Here is a 17013-nt window from a genome sequence, read left to right on the forward strand (position 1 = left end):
CATTCATGCTTTTATAACATCAGAAGTAGCTGGGATGTATCCAGATATAGATACCACATAATATACACAGACACACAGATGCTTTCAACCAATTAAAACCCATTACTGGGTGAGATTACCTGATTAATTATTCAACTAGATCAAATCCTTCAATTTGTAGGTATATTTGGAGATCTAAGATGAATGTCATAGTTTTTAATCTAACCGATTAGACATGCATCCATATTTTAAAGGTAATTTTATAGAAGCCAGGTTTATTGTTTGGATTGCAACAGGGAATGTGGGGCCTTTTAGGCCAGGGCTGTCAAACTTTCGGCCCATTGGCTAGATGCATTACACGCTGGCCATGTCCGGTTTAGCAAAGGAGGAAAAAAAGTCCTGATATGTCACATGACACTGCTGTGATGCTGCAAGTTTGACACATCTGTTCCAGACCTTGCAGTACAAAACTCTGTGTCAACCAGCATCACCAATGATGTGAGATGTTGAGAATTATAATTTAGCAATTTCTGAAGATACCCAGGTTTTCCAACCCATCTTATTTCTCAGACAAGACTGCCCAATATTAATCAGATTTCCAATTTCTTTTTGTAGCTAAGCAGTCAGTTAGCATGTGGATAGGAGAATGCCTTAGATTTTTTTCTGTGTTTCTTTGACTTTCATGCTCAAAAATGCAAGCTGTAAATTATTTAGGATGCAGTCTTGTGGAGGATGATGGGTTGTGCATCTCTTTAGAGTTGAAAACAAATGATATGTCAAAGCATGTAAGCTCCTTAAATCAAAATATTTTTTTCTTAGGTTCATGTGGTAACTGTTAAGAATAGCTGTGAGATGCTAGGAAAAGAGGTGGCTGTTTTAAACAGTTACAACTGTATGTGTTCCTCCGCCACACTTTGAAGCATCTTTTGGCCTTTGAATTTTAACAAAACACTAATAATAGATTTTCCACTCAGTGGTCAAGAGAGAAAATTTGGAGCTTGAACAGAAAAATCCATTGTCGAAAATGTCACATATTCTACTTGCCAGGGTTTAGTCAGGATATGTCTTGGGAAGCCAATCTATTAATTTACTAGATCAGGGCTGTCCAACTCCTGGCCCGCAGGCTGGATGTGTCATGTGTTGCCCACGCCCTGTTTAGCAAAGGGGGGGGGGGGAAGTCCCGCTATGTCACATGATGCCACTGGGATGAAGTGAGTTTGACATCCCTGTATAGATCCAAAGGCTCCCTAATTGTCCATTAACTAAGATCATCTATACAAGCCATGAAGCTGCCAAGGGATATATTCCCTCCCTTTGATTTAAAAAAGAGAAATCTGTCTTAAAACACCCATAATGTAGAAACAAAGCAGAAATATCCTGTTTCTTTGGTATCCATATTTTCTCCACATATCCATCAGAGAATTGGATATCTCTCCATGCTTACAGGTGGATGGCTGAAATTTGGTACAGCACTTTCTGGACTAAAAATGAAGTCATGTTTTATTCTGTTATTTAAACAATACATATTTATTCAACAGTTGTTAGAAAAGAAAAGAATAGCCCTTATTAATTTTTTGTTGAAATGTTCCACCATTTTTGCTCAGGGTTCTTTCTCTCTCTCTCGACAGTAGCGCTGTTTCTGTAGATAATGGTAGCACAGGTAATTCAGAGGTTCCCCATTTACCTCTGTTTCATCTCATACTTACAACATAGAATAGGGAAAGAAGAATCAATGCTTATGGACTTTCCATACTGCTAACCTTACAGTGAGGGATATATGGAATACAGCTGCTTAATTTTCAAGAGTACTTCAGCTCTTTTCATGCCACATTGTGAAATTCCACTTCAGTTTAGAAATCCCAGCATCCGTCATATATTTATTCTGATGCTATAATACAGCTTTTCAGATTTCATATGTCTGGGTATTACACTTTTTGTCCAAATAGTTTAAGAAAGATCCAACATTTATATAATACGAAGCATTAAATTCCAGTGCATTCTTCAAGTATTGTTATGTTTTCAAGTTGCTTATCACTGACACAGCCATGTACTGATGATGTCTGGATTAATCTCACTCTTGTATTTTTGACATTTTCTTTTCTCTATGCTGTAACTAAATGAATCTCACTTCATTATTAAAATTGTACTGTGGTTTATTTTAAATGTGATCACAAATTTCTTTATTTGGTTTCTTTTCTATCGTAGTATGCATAAAACACTTTTGTCTGCCTGTTAAATCATGCATGTGGTTTATTTCTTTGTCTGTTGCATGATATATAATATTTACATCCCTATCTTCTCATTTTAAGTTGGTTCAGGATGAAAATTACTCGTCTTTACTACCTTCTGAAGAATCAATGTACAATCAGTTTAATCCTTGATCACTTCAGATTAGTAGTCTGCCTTGCTAGCTGTGAATTCTGAAATCTCTCATTTAATAGATCCTTCTTTCTATTGTTGCTTTCAGCCAGTAGGAATTACAATGCAGTTCTGCTTGCTTGGCAGTTCTGCAGCTATTTCCTGCTTAAGACAAGTGTTTTGGGAGTTACAAAGAATATCCCAGATATTGCGGGGAAGTGTAGTTCTAATAATATAGCTATTTCTCATTTAATGACCACTGTTGGGATTGGCAACTTGGTCTTTAAATGAAATGGTTGCTAAATGAAGCCATTGGCTGTGCTTATTAATCTTATTTTGGTTTACCTTTGCTTTAAGGTTCTGTGAAGCTCACAAATATAAGGATTAATTGTAAAGTTAAAAGGAGGCAGTCACTAAATGAGGACTATCTGATGATTTTTATTTCTGAGCTGCCAGAGAGTACTTTTAGTCTAATTTGCTCCCTTTTGGTTCAGTTTGGTTTCACCAGTAGAACATTGTTGAATGATACTAATTAAATGTCATTTCATTCATAACTTTTTATAGTTAATAGTCTCCTTCACTATTGTCCTAGTTACATTTTGCTCCTTTTAAAATATCAAATGTTTTAAAACAGGGGTGTCAAAATGGTGGCCCACAGGCCAGATACGTCACACACAGGCCACACCCACTCCAACTCTGTGAAGGGAAAAAACATTGTGATACATCACGTGACCACAACGTGATGCCACGAGTTCAACATCCATGTTTTAAAAGAATGATATTCTTTCAATTGTGTCATAATGTCTCTTGGGTGCTACATAGTACTTTGCTTCCTTTATAAGAAACTATGTAATCTGGCAATAATCTTCATAGAAAAGAAAGGGTATTTTGGCTAAAAGTATTATCTACAAATATTTCACATTTATTCATTGCCTGTCCAAATATCCAGACTGAAGTCCAAAGAATAAAATAACAATATAAGAGTTTCAAATTTTAAAATGTCACCAAAAATTCTAGTTCAATTAACTGTTAAAAACCAATGTAAAACAGGAAGCTTTAAATTTCCCGCTTCACAGAAATGACATTTAGCCATAGTGAAATTTTTGAATATCTATTCTGTTATGTCTGTCCATTCACTAAGAAAGTTTACCAATTTAATTTGAAAAATAAAAAGGTCACCTAGTGAATGTCTTAGCTGGTAGGAGGAATAATATATGTTTGCTCAAGGTTTCCAGATTCAAGAATGAGGAAAAGTTAGTGGACTGCCTTTAATCAAAGATAAACATTATTAGAGTCAGTTAAAGAAAAGATACTGTTTCTAGACAGTGAGGTTGCAGTGTGTTTATTTCACAGCACAGAAAGCACATTATAACTGATTATAATACATAATGAAGTATAATATTGTATAATATAGTATAATATAAATATAGTGGTGTATAGTGTAGTGGTTAGAATGCAGTACTGCAGGTTACTTCTGCTGACTGCTGGCTGTGAGCAATTTGGCAGTTCAAATCCCACCATGCTCAAGGTTGACTCATCCTTCCATCCTTCTGAAGTGGGTAAAATGAGGACCCAGGCTGTTGGGGGAAATATGCTGACTGTAAACCGCTTAGAGAGAGCTGTAAAAGCACTGTGAAGTGATCTATAAGTCTAAGTGCTATTGCTATACATTGACCTGCATGGTTTGCATTTGGTGCATTCTCAATGAATGAAAAGGAGGCTTTCTGGATTAAGAAGAAGATATTTGTATGATGCCGCACTCTGGATTATCGCCTTAAAAATCTCTATTGCTCAATACTGAACTATATCCAGACATCTGCAGCTTCTTAATTTCATGTTTACTTTTGTGTTGCAGCATTAGCTATGTGCCAGCAGAGCAATTAGAAGAGTACCAAGCCGGTTTAGGGCAGCAGCCAGAAGGAACAATGCCATTAGATGTTTTCTCTTCACACACTGTGAGGTAATTTAGAGTACTGTACTATTAATAAAAACAACTCCTTTTGCTTTAATGCAGTCCATCCATGAATAGAAAACACTATCCATGAATGGATTAAAAAAAAAATGCATTGATGTTGATTGAAAAAATACAAATTTGCTTGTTTTTTTCTTTTGTGGAGTGGAGGGAAAGGTTGGGTTATAAGTATTTATTCTAAATAAGGGACCAAAAAAATGCAGGCGACGGAATATTGCAAGCTAATCATTTGTATCCAAAAGTATTTATGGTATATTGACTCCCAATTCAACAGTTTGACTGTGGGAAAGGGGGTGTCTCTTCTTGCCAATTGTTCATTAAATTGGAGAGTATATCACCAGACCTGCTACTATTATTTGCATGATGATGTCATTATGCAAATTAAATCACTTGCATCAGTTTAATCTATTTGACTAACAATGGTGTTATTCAAATGATCTATATTGATACTACTGATGTGAATCACTTCCAAAATTCGGTCTATTTCATGCAAAATCCATTTTATCAACATTTCTACAATATCCTGGCTACTACTTTACCTGAAGCTTCAGCAAATGTTTATACTATATTGACTTCTAAATTTCTGAGACAAATGCAATATGCACTGATGTTTTGCATGACATCTGTTAGAAAGAACCACCCAATAAATTCCCAGTAATTCTACTTCATTACTAAATGACAAGTGTCTAAGCCTAACAGATGTATAGAGGATAATTTAGGTCTTTCTGTGTGATCTTGCAAACCTAATTCCTATTGAAATTGCCCAAGATGTCACTTTACAAGGGGGCGCGGGGAGGGTTGTTACATTCATGTAAGTAGTGAGCATGGTTCTATAATTGCTGGAGGGAGTGGGGAGATATATCAAAGTCAAAGCATCATTAGGTAGTTTCATTATTTGTCCCACTTTATGGAAACTAGACAATCATGAAGCCCTAGTCCATTCTCAGTAGGGATACACCATATGTTTCATTTCACTTTCACATTTATTCAGTAGACATAGAAAAACAGTGAATTTATGCCAAATAGTCTGTAATATGTGTGCAGTTTCTAATAGACCTGCCCACATTCCCCTGCTCCTTTTTATGCATTGCCAGGAAGGTGAGAAACAGACGGTATGTCCTGGTTCTTGTATTGTACTAAGGCTTGATTTGCAATTGGTTTTACAGATCATGCTTAACCATAAATACCTAATTGGATTCATTGAGTATGCTAAATTAAAATCATGCAAATTACGGGGAGGCTTAGCTTAGTGTCTACATTCAGATTAGATGTAACTTTCATGTAATCCCCAATTACCAGATGGAGTTTCCTGCCTTTGGAAAGTATGAAAAAGTTTTCTGGGGCATAAAAATTGTATTTCTTCCACATATGGATTGAAACATGAGGAAGAACATGAACAAAAAGTTCTATTAAGCTAGTCTGGATTTATATTTTGGTGAGCATAGTCAACAATTTTTATAGAGGATGTCTGAAATTCAGATGAGACACTGTATTTGTTTTTGTACTGGGACAGAAATCTAGCTACTATTCTGCAATATATCTCTTAACAGAAACACCTATAGATTAAATATACATTAATTAATTAGAAATGCTACCTTGGAAAATTCTGTGGGTGGAATTCAGTGATATGATATGTTTTATCATAATTTCTCTCTCTCTCAAAAAAACCCAACCCTCCCTGAGCAGATTTTGAGGTCTTTCAGGGGGCTGTATGGAAAGGTGAAAGAAAGAAATCAGATTATGCTCTGGGCGTAAAGATTATTAATTCCTACTTTCATTGGAGCTCTTTAACCTTTGTTTTCCAATGTCAACCTTCCTCCAAACTTCCAAAAACCTATTCTTTAAAATCTGGCAGCTACAAAGTGTTGTTCACTTCGATTTGGAAAAAATGAACAAACAACCTTCATCTCCATATAGCCATATAATCTTGGAAATGCGTTTGGATCATGTATATTGAGGCATTTGGATATTTGATCCCAGCCAATATCATATGGGTTATATTTAAAAGATGAACAAGGCAGAATAGAAAAATTTTCGTTTTGATTTGTATCTATCTTTTAACATTGTTTGCATTGATAAATCTCAGGGTGTTTTTTGGTTATGTATTCTATCTTTGTATAATTTCAGGACTGGACTAGCTGATCTTATTTTATTTCGCTGTCCTATGATCCTTTAATATTATTGTTGCCTTGTTTATACCCACGTTGTTATCATTGTTCTATTATTATCCCCAAAGTACGTTTCTGTTTGTTACAGCTTTTTAAAGATTTATTGTGCTATTTGCCAGTCCCTCTAATTTTCTCAAAATATTAAAAGAACTGTTTTGGAGAATCATCTTAATTTCTTTTGATACAGAGTAATGTTTATTTACATGCAGAGAAATTCCAGAATTACCGGAACGAGAAGAAGGAGAAGGAGAAGAAAGTGAGCTTCAGAACACAGGCTACAGTAACTGGAATCAACCAAGACGGTGTGTTTGCTTTCAGAGCTAACCTTCTGACTAGAGCCCAGTTTTAAAGGGGAATACATGTAGTCCTCAACTTACAACCATTCGTTAATGACTGTTCAAATTTACAACAGCACCGAAAAACGTAACTGAGGATCATTTTTCACATGACCCTTGCAAGCATCCCCATGGTGACATAATCCAAATTCGGATGCTTGGCAACTGGCAGTATTGACTCTGGCAAGATTGCAGTGTCCCGGGGTCATGTGATCAACTTTTGCAGCCTTTTGACAAGCAATGGGGAAGCGAAATTCATTTAAAACAATCCATGTTACTAACTTAACAATTGCAGTGATTCACTTAACATTTGTGGCAAGAGGAGACCATAAAATGGGACAAAACTCATTTAAGAACTGACTTGCCTAGCAAAGGGAATTTGGGGGCTCAGTTGTGGTCATAAATAGAGGACTATCAAAATTGTGAGTCTGAGGTGACCTGTTTGCTTGAAAGAGCTTCAGAATGAAACTTTGTAGAGCCATGAGGAAGTTGACCTGAAAAACAAGTTGAGAACCTTCCGGTGTGCTATTAGCAATGCTCTCCTCATACTATTAGCAATGCTCTTTACAGGAGTTGCTAATAGAATCTTCCTAAAATATACAGTAAAGATTGCTGAATGGAATGTACTGTTAAAGAACGTAGTGTTGAAGAGCCAGTTTGTTGTAGTGAATAAGACACTAGGCCAGAAATCAGGACAGTGTGAGTTCTAGCTTACTTTAGGCATGAAAACTTACTTGGTCCAGTCATCCTCTCTCAGCCCAACTCATCTCAGGTTTGTTGTTGTGAAGAAAATAGGAGGAAATAGGAGTACTAGGCATGTTCACCATCTTAAATTATTTATTAAAATAATAAAGGCAAGATAAAATAAATAAAAACAACAATAATTAAATGAAGTGTACCTCAAGGTCCGTAGCGTGCTGCCATTTTAATTTTTAAGCATCTAGGCTTTCCTAATTAGTAAAATGCTTTTTTCCTGACCCAATTGGACCTCAGTCCATTTATTTTATGTTGATTTGTCATTGTAGGGTTGAGCTCTGGAGAGAGCCTAGCAGGTCTCTGGGAATCAGCATTGTTGGTGGAAGAGGTATGGGAAGTCGTCTGAACAATGGTGAAGTTATGAGAGGAATCTTCATCAAACACATCCTCGAAGACAGCCCTGCAGGCAAAAATGGAACTTTAAAAACAGGAGATAGAATTGTGGAGGTATTATGCTGATTTCCATTTTTAAAACGAGCTTAGAACTGATGGAGAACTATGGCCCCTTTAAGACTGCCTCAGGAATTCTGGGAGTTGAAGTCCACAAGTCATAAAAGGGATCCCAGTCTCTGGCTTAGAATGTAACAATGTTTTTGCACATTTCTGAGCAAAACTTTATTTTTGTAAGAATCTTGGTCTCTAAAAGTAAATGAAAATCATATGGCATAACTGATTGGCTTATAATGTACTTGAATAAAAAGTTTTCATTTGGTCAACTCTGTTATTTCCATTTTGCAAAAAAAAATGCCATCAGGACTCAAAATGAGGACAAAGTAATATGAGAGCATTTTAATTTTTCAGGACATTTGATCACAAATGTGAAGGTGCCTGTTTTACAACAACCAAACTTCACTAGCAGTATAGAGCAGGAGACTGCCAAACATAACATATATCAAAAGGCTTCAGGCCTTTTCAGTCTTCACAAACACAATGGCGTTTGTCATTACAATTACTAATTGATGAGGTACTTGAAATATGTCTCATATGAAACCTGCATCTGCATAACCATCCTTTTGTTCTTCATCCCCTTTTTAAAATTCCACATCAATTGAATCACCCATGTATCGGGTGAACTGAGGTACAGCTCATGAAAGTTTATATCTTTTTTAAAAAATTGGTAGTCTGAAAAGATGCTCAATAAAGGAACATATTTTTAGTTCATATTTGAAATGAGGGGTCCTTGGTACTGTCTTGAGGTTGGTATCCCATTCCTTACTAGCACTGGCGATATCGCCAACTTTTGGTAGTGAGACATCTGCAGGAAAGCAACCAGTTCTGAAAAGATACTACCAGTCTCCTCCTGATTTTGGGCTACTGTATGCTAACATGTTTCTCCTTCTACAATACTAACAAAATAATCTTATTGTCTTCAGATACCAGAACAGATTTCAAACATTTGTTTTGAAGAATTTCACGGTTGAAGGGCTTTTTTCAGAAAACAGAATAAATTAATAAAAAATAAATACACTGTATAGTACCATCTCACTTTTAAAAATACCCAATGTTATTTTATTAGAGATGTGCTTACAACAGTTAAATACATTAAAAGCAATCTTGATTGGAAAGGATGAATTATTTATCATTCACTTCCAAAGGTACTTTAGAGATTGTGTCCACTGCCATGTTTTTTGATTCTGAAACATTTACTAAGAGAGTACAAATAACAGTAATGTGGATTTATCATACAAAATGATGTATAGAATCCATTGAGGGTTTTATTTTTTAAAAAAACCTCTTCATATTCCTCTGTGTTACTACATTTTAGACAAGCCTTGTTATATATGTAATATTGCAGATTTATGCCAGGTTCATCCAAAGACTTTGGATAGTCTTGAATTTAAGTCCATCCTAGACTCCAAACAAAAATTAAAATTATGTTATGTTTAACAGCCGGTGAATTCAGAGTCTAATTTAAGCTCCATCTCTGAACCACTAAAGATACAAATTAAACTTCCAGAAATAAAACAATGTTAAATTATAACTTACAATAATTACTTCCACTCTCATAGTATATCCTGAAAATTGTAGCCTGTGGTGTTCATGCATAATAATATGATCTTGCTAAATAATGAAATGCTGCATAGGAGGGACTGAAATTTAGAAAGGACTGGCTACAGATTTTTGTTTGTTTACATAAAACAGAAAAATAGGTATAATTTTAAGACATTTCTCCATCATTTTTAGCTACGTGTACCATCATATTAAGCTTAGGCCTTACATTTTCAGGTGGATGGAATAAATCTCAGAGATGCAAGCCACGAGCAAGCTGTGGAAGCCATTAGAAGAGCAGGCAACCCAGTAGTCTTCATGGTACAGAGCATTATAAGCAAACCAAGGGTAAGCATACAAAGAGAAGGGGAAAAAAAGATATGTAGAACCATATATATGCATCCAAAGTTAAGTATTTATTCCAAATTTTGTTTAAGCTTAGGAGAACTGAGGTTTCGCTTTCTAAATCTTACGTCATCTACAAAGCTAAGAGCAGAATTAGTTGAGGTTGCAATTAATCCTTGGTTTTGTGGTAAAAAATCTGTGTAGAAATCTGTAGATTGGAAACAAAAAATGGCACTTCAGGGGGTTATCTTGTTTAATCATGCAGAAAGTTGATATAATATTTACAGAAGTGTCCAATTCTGGAAGGTGAAGTCCACAAGTCTTAAAGTGGACAAAGTTGCACACCTCTGCTATCAATGATAGAGTAAGATTTTGAGGATTTTTTCCATACTGTATTGCTCTGGAGATCATAATATTACTAATGCATAATATTACTAACTAAACCTGTTATATACCACATCAGTACACATCCCATCTTGATTTCCCACCTGTTAGCTGTGCCTGCCAAAAAGAAAATGTGATCTGTGCAGAGGCTAAGAAATCCACATGAGGCTATATATTTGAAAGATTAATTGGTTGTCCAAATACTGCCTTCTTTTTCCTAACCATTTTCCCTGTATTTTTCATTTTGCTGTTAAGCATAAATCAGGAGGGATAAAAAGACTGCAGTGCAGAATCACTAAATAGCCTTCCATGAAACGACGTGGCTTTTAGCCACTTTGCACAGTCATTTTAATACTATTGCTTGCCTCACTTAAAACTATACTTCCTGTATGTAGATTTTTTGTTTTGTTTTGGTAAGTCGCTTGTTTGATTTACTGGCTCTTTTCATAACTCTTGTTTCCCAGCCAATATCTCTTTATGGCTCTTTAGCATCCTCTGCTCCTGGTGGGCAGAAATTTAATAATCCATTTTACCATCAGTCATCACAGGTAAATAGCATGGGTGATTCTGTTGAATGTTGGTGCTTTGTATGCAGAATTAATGGGGGCTTGTGAATTTGCTGTGGCATGGGAAAATATATTTGCTTGCTGAATGTTGGTGATGTAAAAACAGTGCCTTTAGTTTGTGCTCTTTATATGAAACCCTAATTAATATCTTCTAAGGGGATTTCCAGTGTTTAGTTATAAGCAATCAACCAAAAAGCTAGCTGTATTTTCTTCTGGTAGTCACCTTTTAATGCTGCTTCATGAAATAAAAAAAAAATAAGATAACTTCACAGCCATAGATGGCTTCTTCGTCCATTGGAGAAAGTTAAAGCATTGTTTTATGGATATGAATGATTTTCTGTTGATCAGCAAATTTTTGCAATTAACAATTTTTACTTTGCTTAAACTCAATAAAAGTCATCTTATTTTATTACATAGGCTATGCATTAAATGTATAATTTACCAAAAATGCTCAAGCTATTTTATGATGGTTCAGAGCCCTTGTAGTAACAGAAATTATCTTATTGTTTGTGTTAGACCCATCTCTCTGTGAAATTTGAACTAGCGTTGTTAGTGAAAGGAGTTACATAAATGTTTATGGTGCTTATTATTTGAAATCATAGAGAGGTTCTATATTTGATAGAGCTTTGTAAATAAGGAATGATTAATGTCTGTCTGCATGCCTGTCTCTTGTGATCCTATCATTCAATGTTTATTGCCCTTCAATATATGCTTTTAATGCTTCCACTGAAATGTGGCATGTGTTTAAGGCATCTTGAAATGATTTCAAGTTAGGGATTTCTCTTTTTAAAAATACGCACTGTTCAGTTCTCTGAAGAAAGTGATAATCTGGTTTATTTCCTGAAACTTGTTTATATACAAGCTAAAACCTTCTGCAATGAAGCAGAAGTCTTTCTTTAAAACCTAGCTGAACATCATGGAAAGGAAAGTTTCATGTAATAATATGAATCTGCAGAGTTCAAAGTATAACGTTATGTGGTATCATTGTGCAGCAGCATAATAAAACTATCAAAGAAAAAAGTACTTAGGAAAAAGAAAAAATGAAAATCAGGAGTACCGTTTTCAAGAAGGAAATAATTATTCGGGGGAAAAAAACTATGTGGTGTGTTCAGCATTTCAGTTTTAATGCAAATAATTCACAAAATGTATATTCTTAATTACGATCACAACACATATATATATGATTTTCATATACAGATATTCTTAGAACAGAGCTGAGCTAAATTTTGATAGTCCCGAAAAGTTACCTGAGGAGTTCCTGCTACTTAACTGCAATTGTTCTTAATATCTATACAAGAAACATCCAGTAATGTTGTTTGCCTTTTTATATATAAATATAAAAAAGCCTTCCCACCCCCATTCATTTTAATTATCTGAGGGGTTTTTTTTTCCATTTCTGTGTTAAATTCAAACTTAATTACGTTTTTTTCTTTAAAAAATGAAATTTATTTATTAGAAGTATATCTATCTTTTGTTCATTAGCTCAAGGTAGTGTGCATTATGCTTCACTTTTTCATAGTGCCAGCAGCCTATTCAAATGTGGCATGATTAACTTCTTTCTTATTGGAGTATAAAAATATTAGGGAAGAGTGAGCAGTTGCTGGCCAGTATCCCTCCTGTCAGGTTTCCAAGTGATGAAATCCATTTAAAAAGAAAAGAGCAAAGTCCATGTGCCTTTTTCCTGTTTAAGTATAAATAATAGTTCTGGCCTGTTATCTGACAGCTGACTTTCTCTCTCCCCCCCCCCTTTCAGGATTACTGCCTTGAAAATAAAGGGAAATGTTTTAACTCAGTCTTTGAGGTTAAGGGGACTAATTTTCTTAGAGACCTTTGCTATATCATCTTCTTCTTCTTCTTCTTCTTCTTCTTTCTTCTTCTTCTTCTTCTTCTTCTTCTTCTTCTTCTTCTTCTTCTTCTTCTTCTTCTTCTTCTCCTTCTCCTCCTCCTCCTCCTCCTCTCCTCCTCCTCCTCCTCCTCCTTCTCCTTCTTCTTCTTCTTCTTCCCTCCTCCCACCCCCCCCGCCTCCTCCTCCTTTGCCATTTTCTATCCACTGCAGGATGAAGGCCTCTTCTGCATGTTTCCAGCCAGTACAGTCCCGAGCTTTCTTTTCCCAATTGAGCCCACAATACTAGCTGATGTCATCAATCCATCTTGTTTTAGGTCTCCTTTGTGGACACTTTTATCAAATAGGATCCATTCTATGACTGCCTTGGTCCACTTGCCATATGTGACCAGCCCATTTCAATTCAATTCATTTTTGTTTGTTCTCTAATCCATGTGCAGGTCTTTCTATCTTGTCTCTTTGCTGTATATCAGTAGCAATACACTTCTTATGTTTTTTTTCTTTTGGGAACTTTTTAGTTGTCTTCTGCATCATGAAGAGTAAGCATTGCTGAATCCCTTTAAGGCTTCAACATTCTCACCAGATGTAGAGCAGTTAGGGTTTCCATATGCACCTTAGTGTATTTTTTTTTGAAGATGGAATGTATCTCAAGATACATAGAATGTATGCCAGCTTTGAGGCAGCTAGAACCTTATCAGTTGAATTGCTGTTTGCTATCTGCTCTTAAAAACAGTGCTCCAAACATAGTAAGAAATTGTCCTAAAAGTACAATGTAAGAATAAACACTAATCTTAAAAGAGAAAAATGTGCAGAAGTTTAGTTCAGCTTTATTACTTTTTTTCAAAAAAAGGGAAGAAAATAAAGTGTCTGTTTTCCTATATTTTAAAGCTATAAATACATTATTTGCTGAAAAATACAGAGTCATAGAATCAGGTCTCATTGTAGCCTTGTTGAGTTTACTTTCTTCATCTCTGTTCCTATAGTATGCGGTCTATATCACTAGTAAATAAATGTGCTAAAATTCTTGTAATGAATCTATTTTGGTCCTCATTTTAATAAGTCAGTGTAGAACAAGTAACAAATGTGCATTTTTACCCAAATAGGTAAATCTAAGGGCTTATCGACATCCTGTATGGTTTAATCATCTTAAACAGCAGGGTTTGCTTTATTAGGAAAATTTCAGCATAAAAATATTGATTCATAAAGCTCAAAAAATCTAATAAAAAATTGTATTAAAATATTACTTTTAGAAGAAATCCCTATTTCTGTGTGGTACTTGCAGTATAATCACTGTTTCACAAATAGGTAGTCCTTGACTTACAACCATTCATTTAGTGACTGTTCAGAGTTACAATGACATTGCAAAAGTGACTTACGACTGTTTTTCACACTTATGCCTGTTGCAGTATTCCTGTGGTCACATGACCAAAACTTGGCTACTTTACAACTGGCATGTATTTATGATGGTTGCACTGTCCCTGGGGCATGTGGATTATCTTTTGAGACTTTCTGGCAAGCAAAGTCAATGAGGAAACTGTCATGGATTTTAACAACTGCGGTAACTCACTTAACATCTGTGGCAAAAAAAAAAGATCGTAAAATGGGGAAAAATTCACTTAACAGCTGTCTTGCTTAGCAACAGAAATGTTGGGTTCAATTTTGGTTGCAAGTCAAGGACTGTGTGTAAGCTGCCATTTGCTGTTGGGCAAATGCTGGTCACGCATGTGTGAACATGCCCTATAATGTGTGTCTTTTGATTAGCCAGTTTCTTTCTGTTTTTATTTTTTATAGAATTCCCCTATGCCTTATCTGCAGTCCAACCCTTTCACTAAGCCTCCTGCCTTCAGCAGCACTAACCCTTTTGTTGACCCTCTGCAGTTCAACACTAACAAGGTTGGATTATTCCCATGAGTTTGTCATGGACTTGGTGAATATTTATGTGTTTATCTTTTTTCCCTTCCTTTCCTAGACCCTCATTTAATAATAATAATGTTTCATAAGTTAGTGGTTTGCTGGAAGTGAATATTCTCCATATTGAATTATGGCCATCATGCTCATATCCCTCTCATCTCTTTCCATTGAAATTATGACACGAAGGTAGAAGAAACTTTTGATAGTTCCTGATTTATCAAAGGATGATGGTAGGTCTTATGGGAATTTTAACAAGTTGGAATTTTAAGAGTAACTTTCTAAAATGATTTGGGTTTACTTAAAGGAGAAACTTAGAGCTGAATTAATTGGCAGAATTGATGGGAGTTTTGAACAAAAGTTTCTACTTTGAGTTTTGGACAAAAACATTGATAGAAATATTTTGCCTCTTCCACAAATCATATTATGCTTGTAAAAAGTTAATCTAGCAAATATTGAGTACAGTTATGTAATAGTACCATTTTACTCTCATATATCTGGAGGCTAGCATTGCAGCAGTTGTAAACAGATGTTTGTTGAATTGCTTGTAAGTGAATTGTTTGTTTAGTTAGAAATAGAAAGTTCTGTTTCTACTAGACCGATTTGATATAGAGCTAAAGGCACCAGGCTGGGAACCAGGAGGCTCTGAGTTCTAGTCCTACCTTAGCCATTAAAATGACTGGGTGACTTTGAGCCTGCCAGTCTCCCTACAGTAGTGTTTCCAAAACTTTTGGGCACTTCCACAGACCGGAAGGAACATGGTTTCATGTGCTGCCTCCATTCCACGGATGGGGCTTCGCTTGTTTGCATGGCCTGTTTTCTATCATACCACAGACCAGTGCTGGTCCATAGACTGGGGGTTCGGGACCTTTACCTTACAGGATTGTTGTTCTGGGAAGAATAGGAGGAAGACAAAGGAATATTGGGTATGTTCACAGCCTTGAATTCTTAACAAAAATAAGAAAGGCTCCCCAGGAGCAAACTTTTGTTTGCTCCTACCCAGTTAAGTTTTCGCTGAATTTGAATAAGTCAAATTATTCAGTATATCTCTCTATCTGTCTATCTATGTTACATTCCTGCATGCTCATCCTTTACTTTGACCCTAAGAAAATTTCAAAGGAGTCATCTTTTCCTTCTAAACAGACCTGCTATTTTAGTGTGAGCATAAATAATGTTCATATCATACCACGAAATATTCGGGCATTTCCATGACTAAATTTATGTGTGATAATGCTAATTGGAGAAAAAGCCATCAATGTCTTTTTAAAGACATAACCCCCTTTCTCAGCAGAGTTTTCCAATTTCAGACATTTTATTTCCATTCATATCTTAAGGCCTTTCCACGCATTTTCCTAAGGACATGGAAATCAATTTCCAAACGTAAAATGTAAGTTCTGCAAAAGGCATCTTTTTAGTGTATTATTTATTTAAAATTTTCATGAGGAGCACTTCCAATGGTATACACAATTGAAGAATGCTGTGTCTGTGAATCCAGCTGTGTCGCATCCATTTTGCCCTTCATTCGTGCAGTCATTCAGTCAATTTATACAGCCACTCATCTCACATCAGTGACTCTGAGCAGCTCACAAAATTAAAAACCACAGCAAAATGAAATAAAATATAAATAACCATAAAACCAACTTAAAAACCATCAACACGAACAGAAAATATTTTTTCCATTTGTGAAAACAAATTTTAAAAAATGCTCCCTGTTGATTTGCTTTTTCCACAGCAGCTCTTCTGTAATACTCTAGTAGGCACTATTCATAATAGCATCTCCCCATCCATCATGAGATTCCCAAGAAGAACTCTTGATCTAAGCTAAAGCAATGTCTGTATCAGATTTCACCCCATGTACTATTTCAGAGACAATTTTTGATATAAAACGATGCAAAATCAAGAATATAGTTATCTTTTGGAGGATTCATTCATATTCCTTAATGTGTTCCTGTTTGTCCAGTTTCGGAATTAAAATGAAAAGTTGTAGTGGTATGTAGGCTGAATAGACATTCATCTTCACTGAATTTGATTTGCAGTTTCTGTCTTGTTTGCATTTTATTCTACTGTTGCTGTGTATTTTAACTTCAAAGTCCTGGGTTTTTCTTTTTCATCATCCCATGCATTTTGATTGGCCATAATTCCTCTGTCTCCTCAAACACTGTGTTTTCCTTACTCCCCACAGGCATCCAGTCAGTCAGATTCAGAGCCAGAAAAAAAACCATCCTGTAATCTGCCCTTGCCTCCTCCTTCAGTATTTCCAGCAATGAGCAGTGAAATAGTACTGCAGTCCTCTAACAATCACCTGGAAGATTTGGATAAGGAGGATGAGTTTGGATACAGTTGGAGTAAGTTACCTCTTTATCTGCGGTGTGATGTTTTCAGTAGTTTTTCTTTTAATATGCTTGAGTAG

The 17013-nt window shown here is 35.6% G+C and overlaps 1 protein-coding gene across 16 annotated transcripts in view; it reads left to right on the plus strand.

The window, feature by feature from the left end:
* MPDZ (multiple PDZ domain crumbs cell polarity complex component) overlaps positions 1-17013 on the plus strand; it is a 93534-nt gene that overhangs the window by 48724 nt on the left and 27797 nt on the right. For 9 of the 16 annotated variants that reach the window (XM_087926614.1, XM_087926620.1, XM_087926621.1 and 6 more), the window contains 7 exons: positions 4193-4297; positions 6687-6779; positions 7838-8015; positions 9795-9905; positions 10751-10834; positions 14487-14588; positions 16786-16948. In XM_087926614.1, the coding sequence (XP_087782740.1) occupies positions 4193-4297; positions 6687-6779; positions 7838-8015; positions 9795-9905; positions 10751-10834; positions 14487-14588; positions 16786-16948 (836 nt within the window). The remainder of the gene's footprint in view (positions 1-4192; positions 4298-6686; positions 6780-7837; positions 8016-9794; positions 9906-10750; positions 10835-14486; positions 14589-16785; positions 16949-17013) is intronic. The other 7 variants (XM_087926622.1, XM_087926625.1, XM_087926626.1 and 4 more) reach the window with 3 other exon arrangements.

This window comes from Pseudonaja textilis, chromosome 2 (assembly GCF_049901715.1).
Source record: "Pseudonaja textilis isolate UNSWEBS1 chromosome 2, rPseTex1.2, whole genome shotgun sequence".
NCBI classification, from domain to species: Eukaryota; Metazoa; Chordata; class Lepidosauria; order Squamata; family Elapidae; genus Pseudonaja; species Pseudonaja textilis.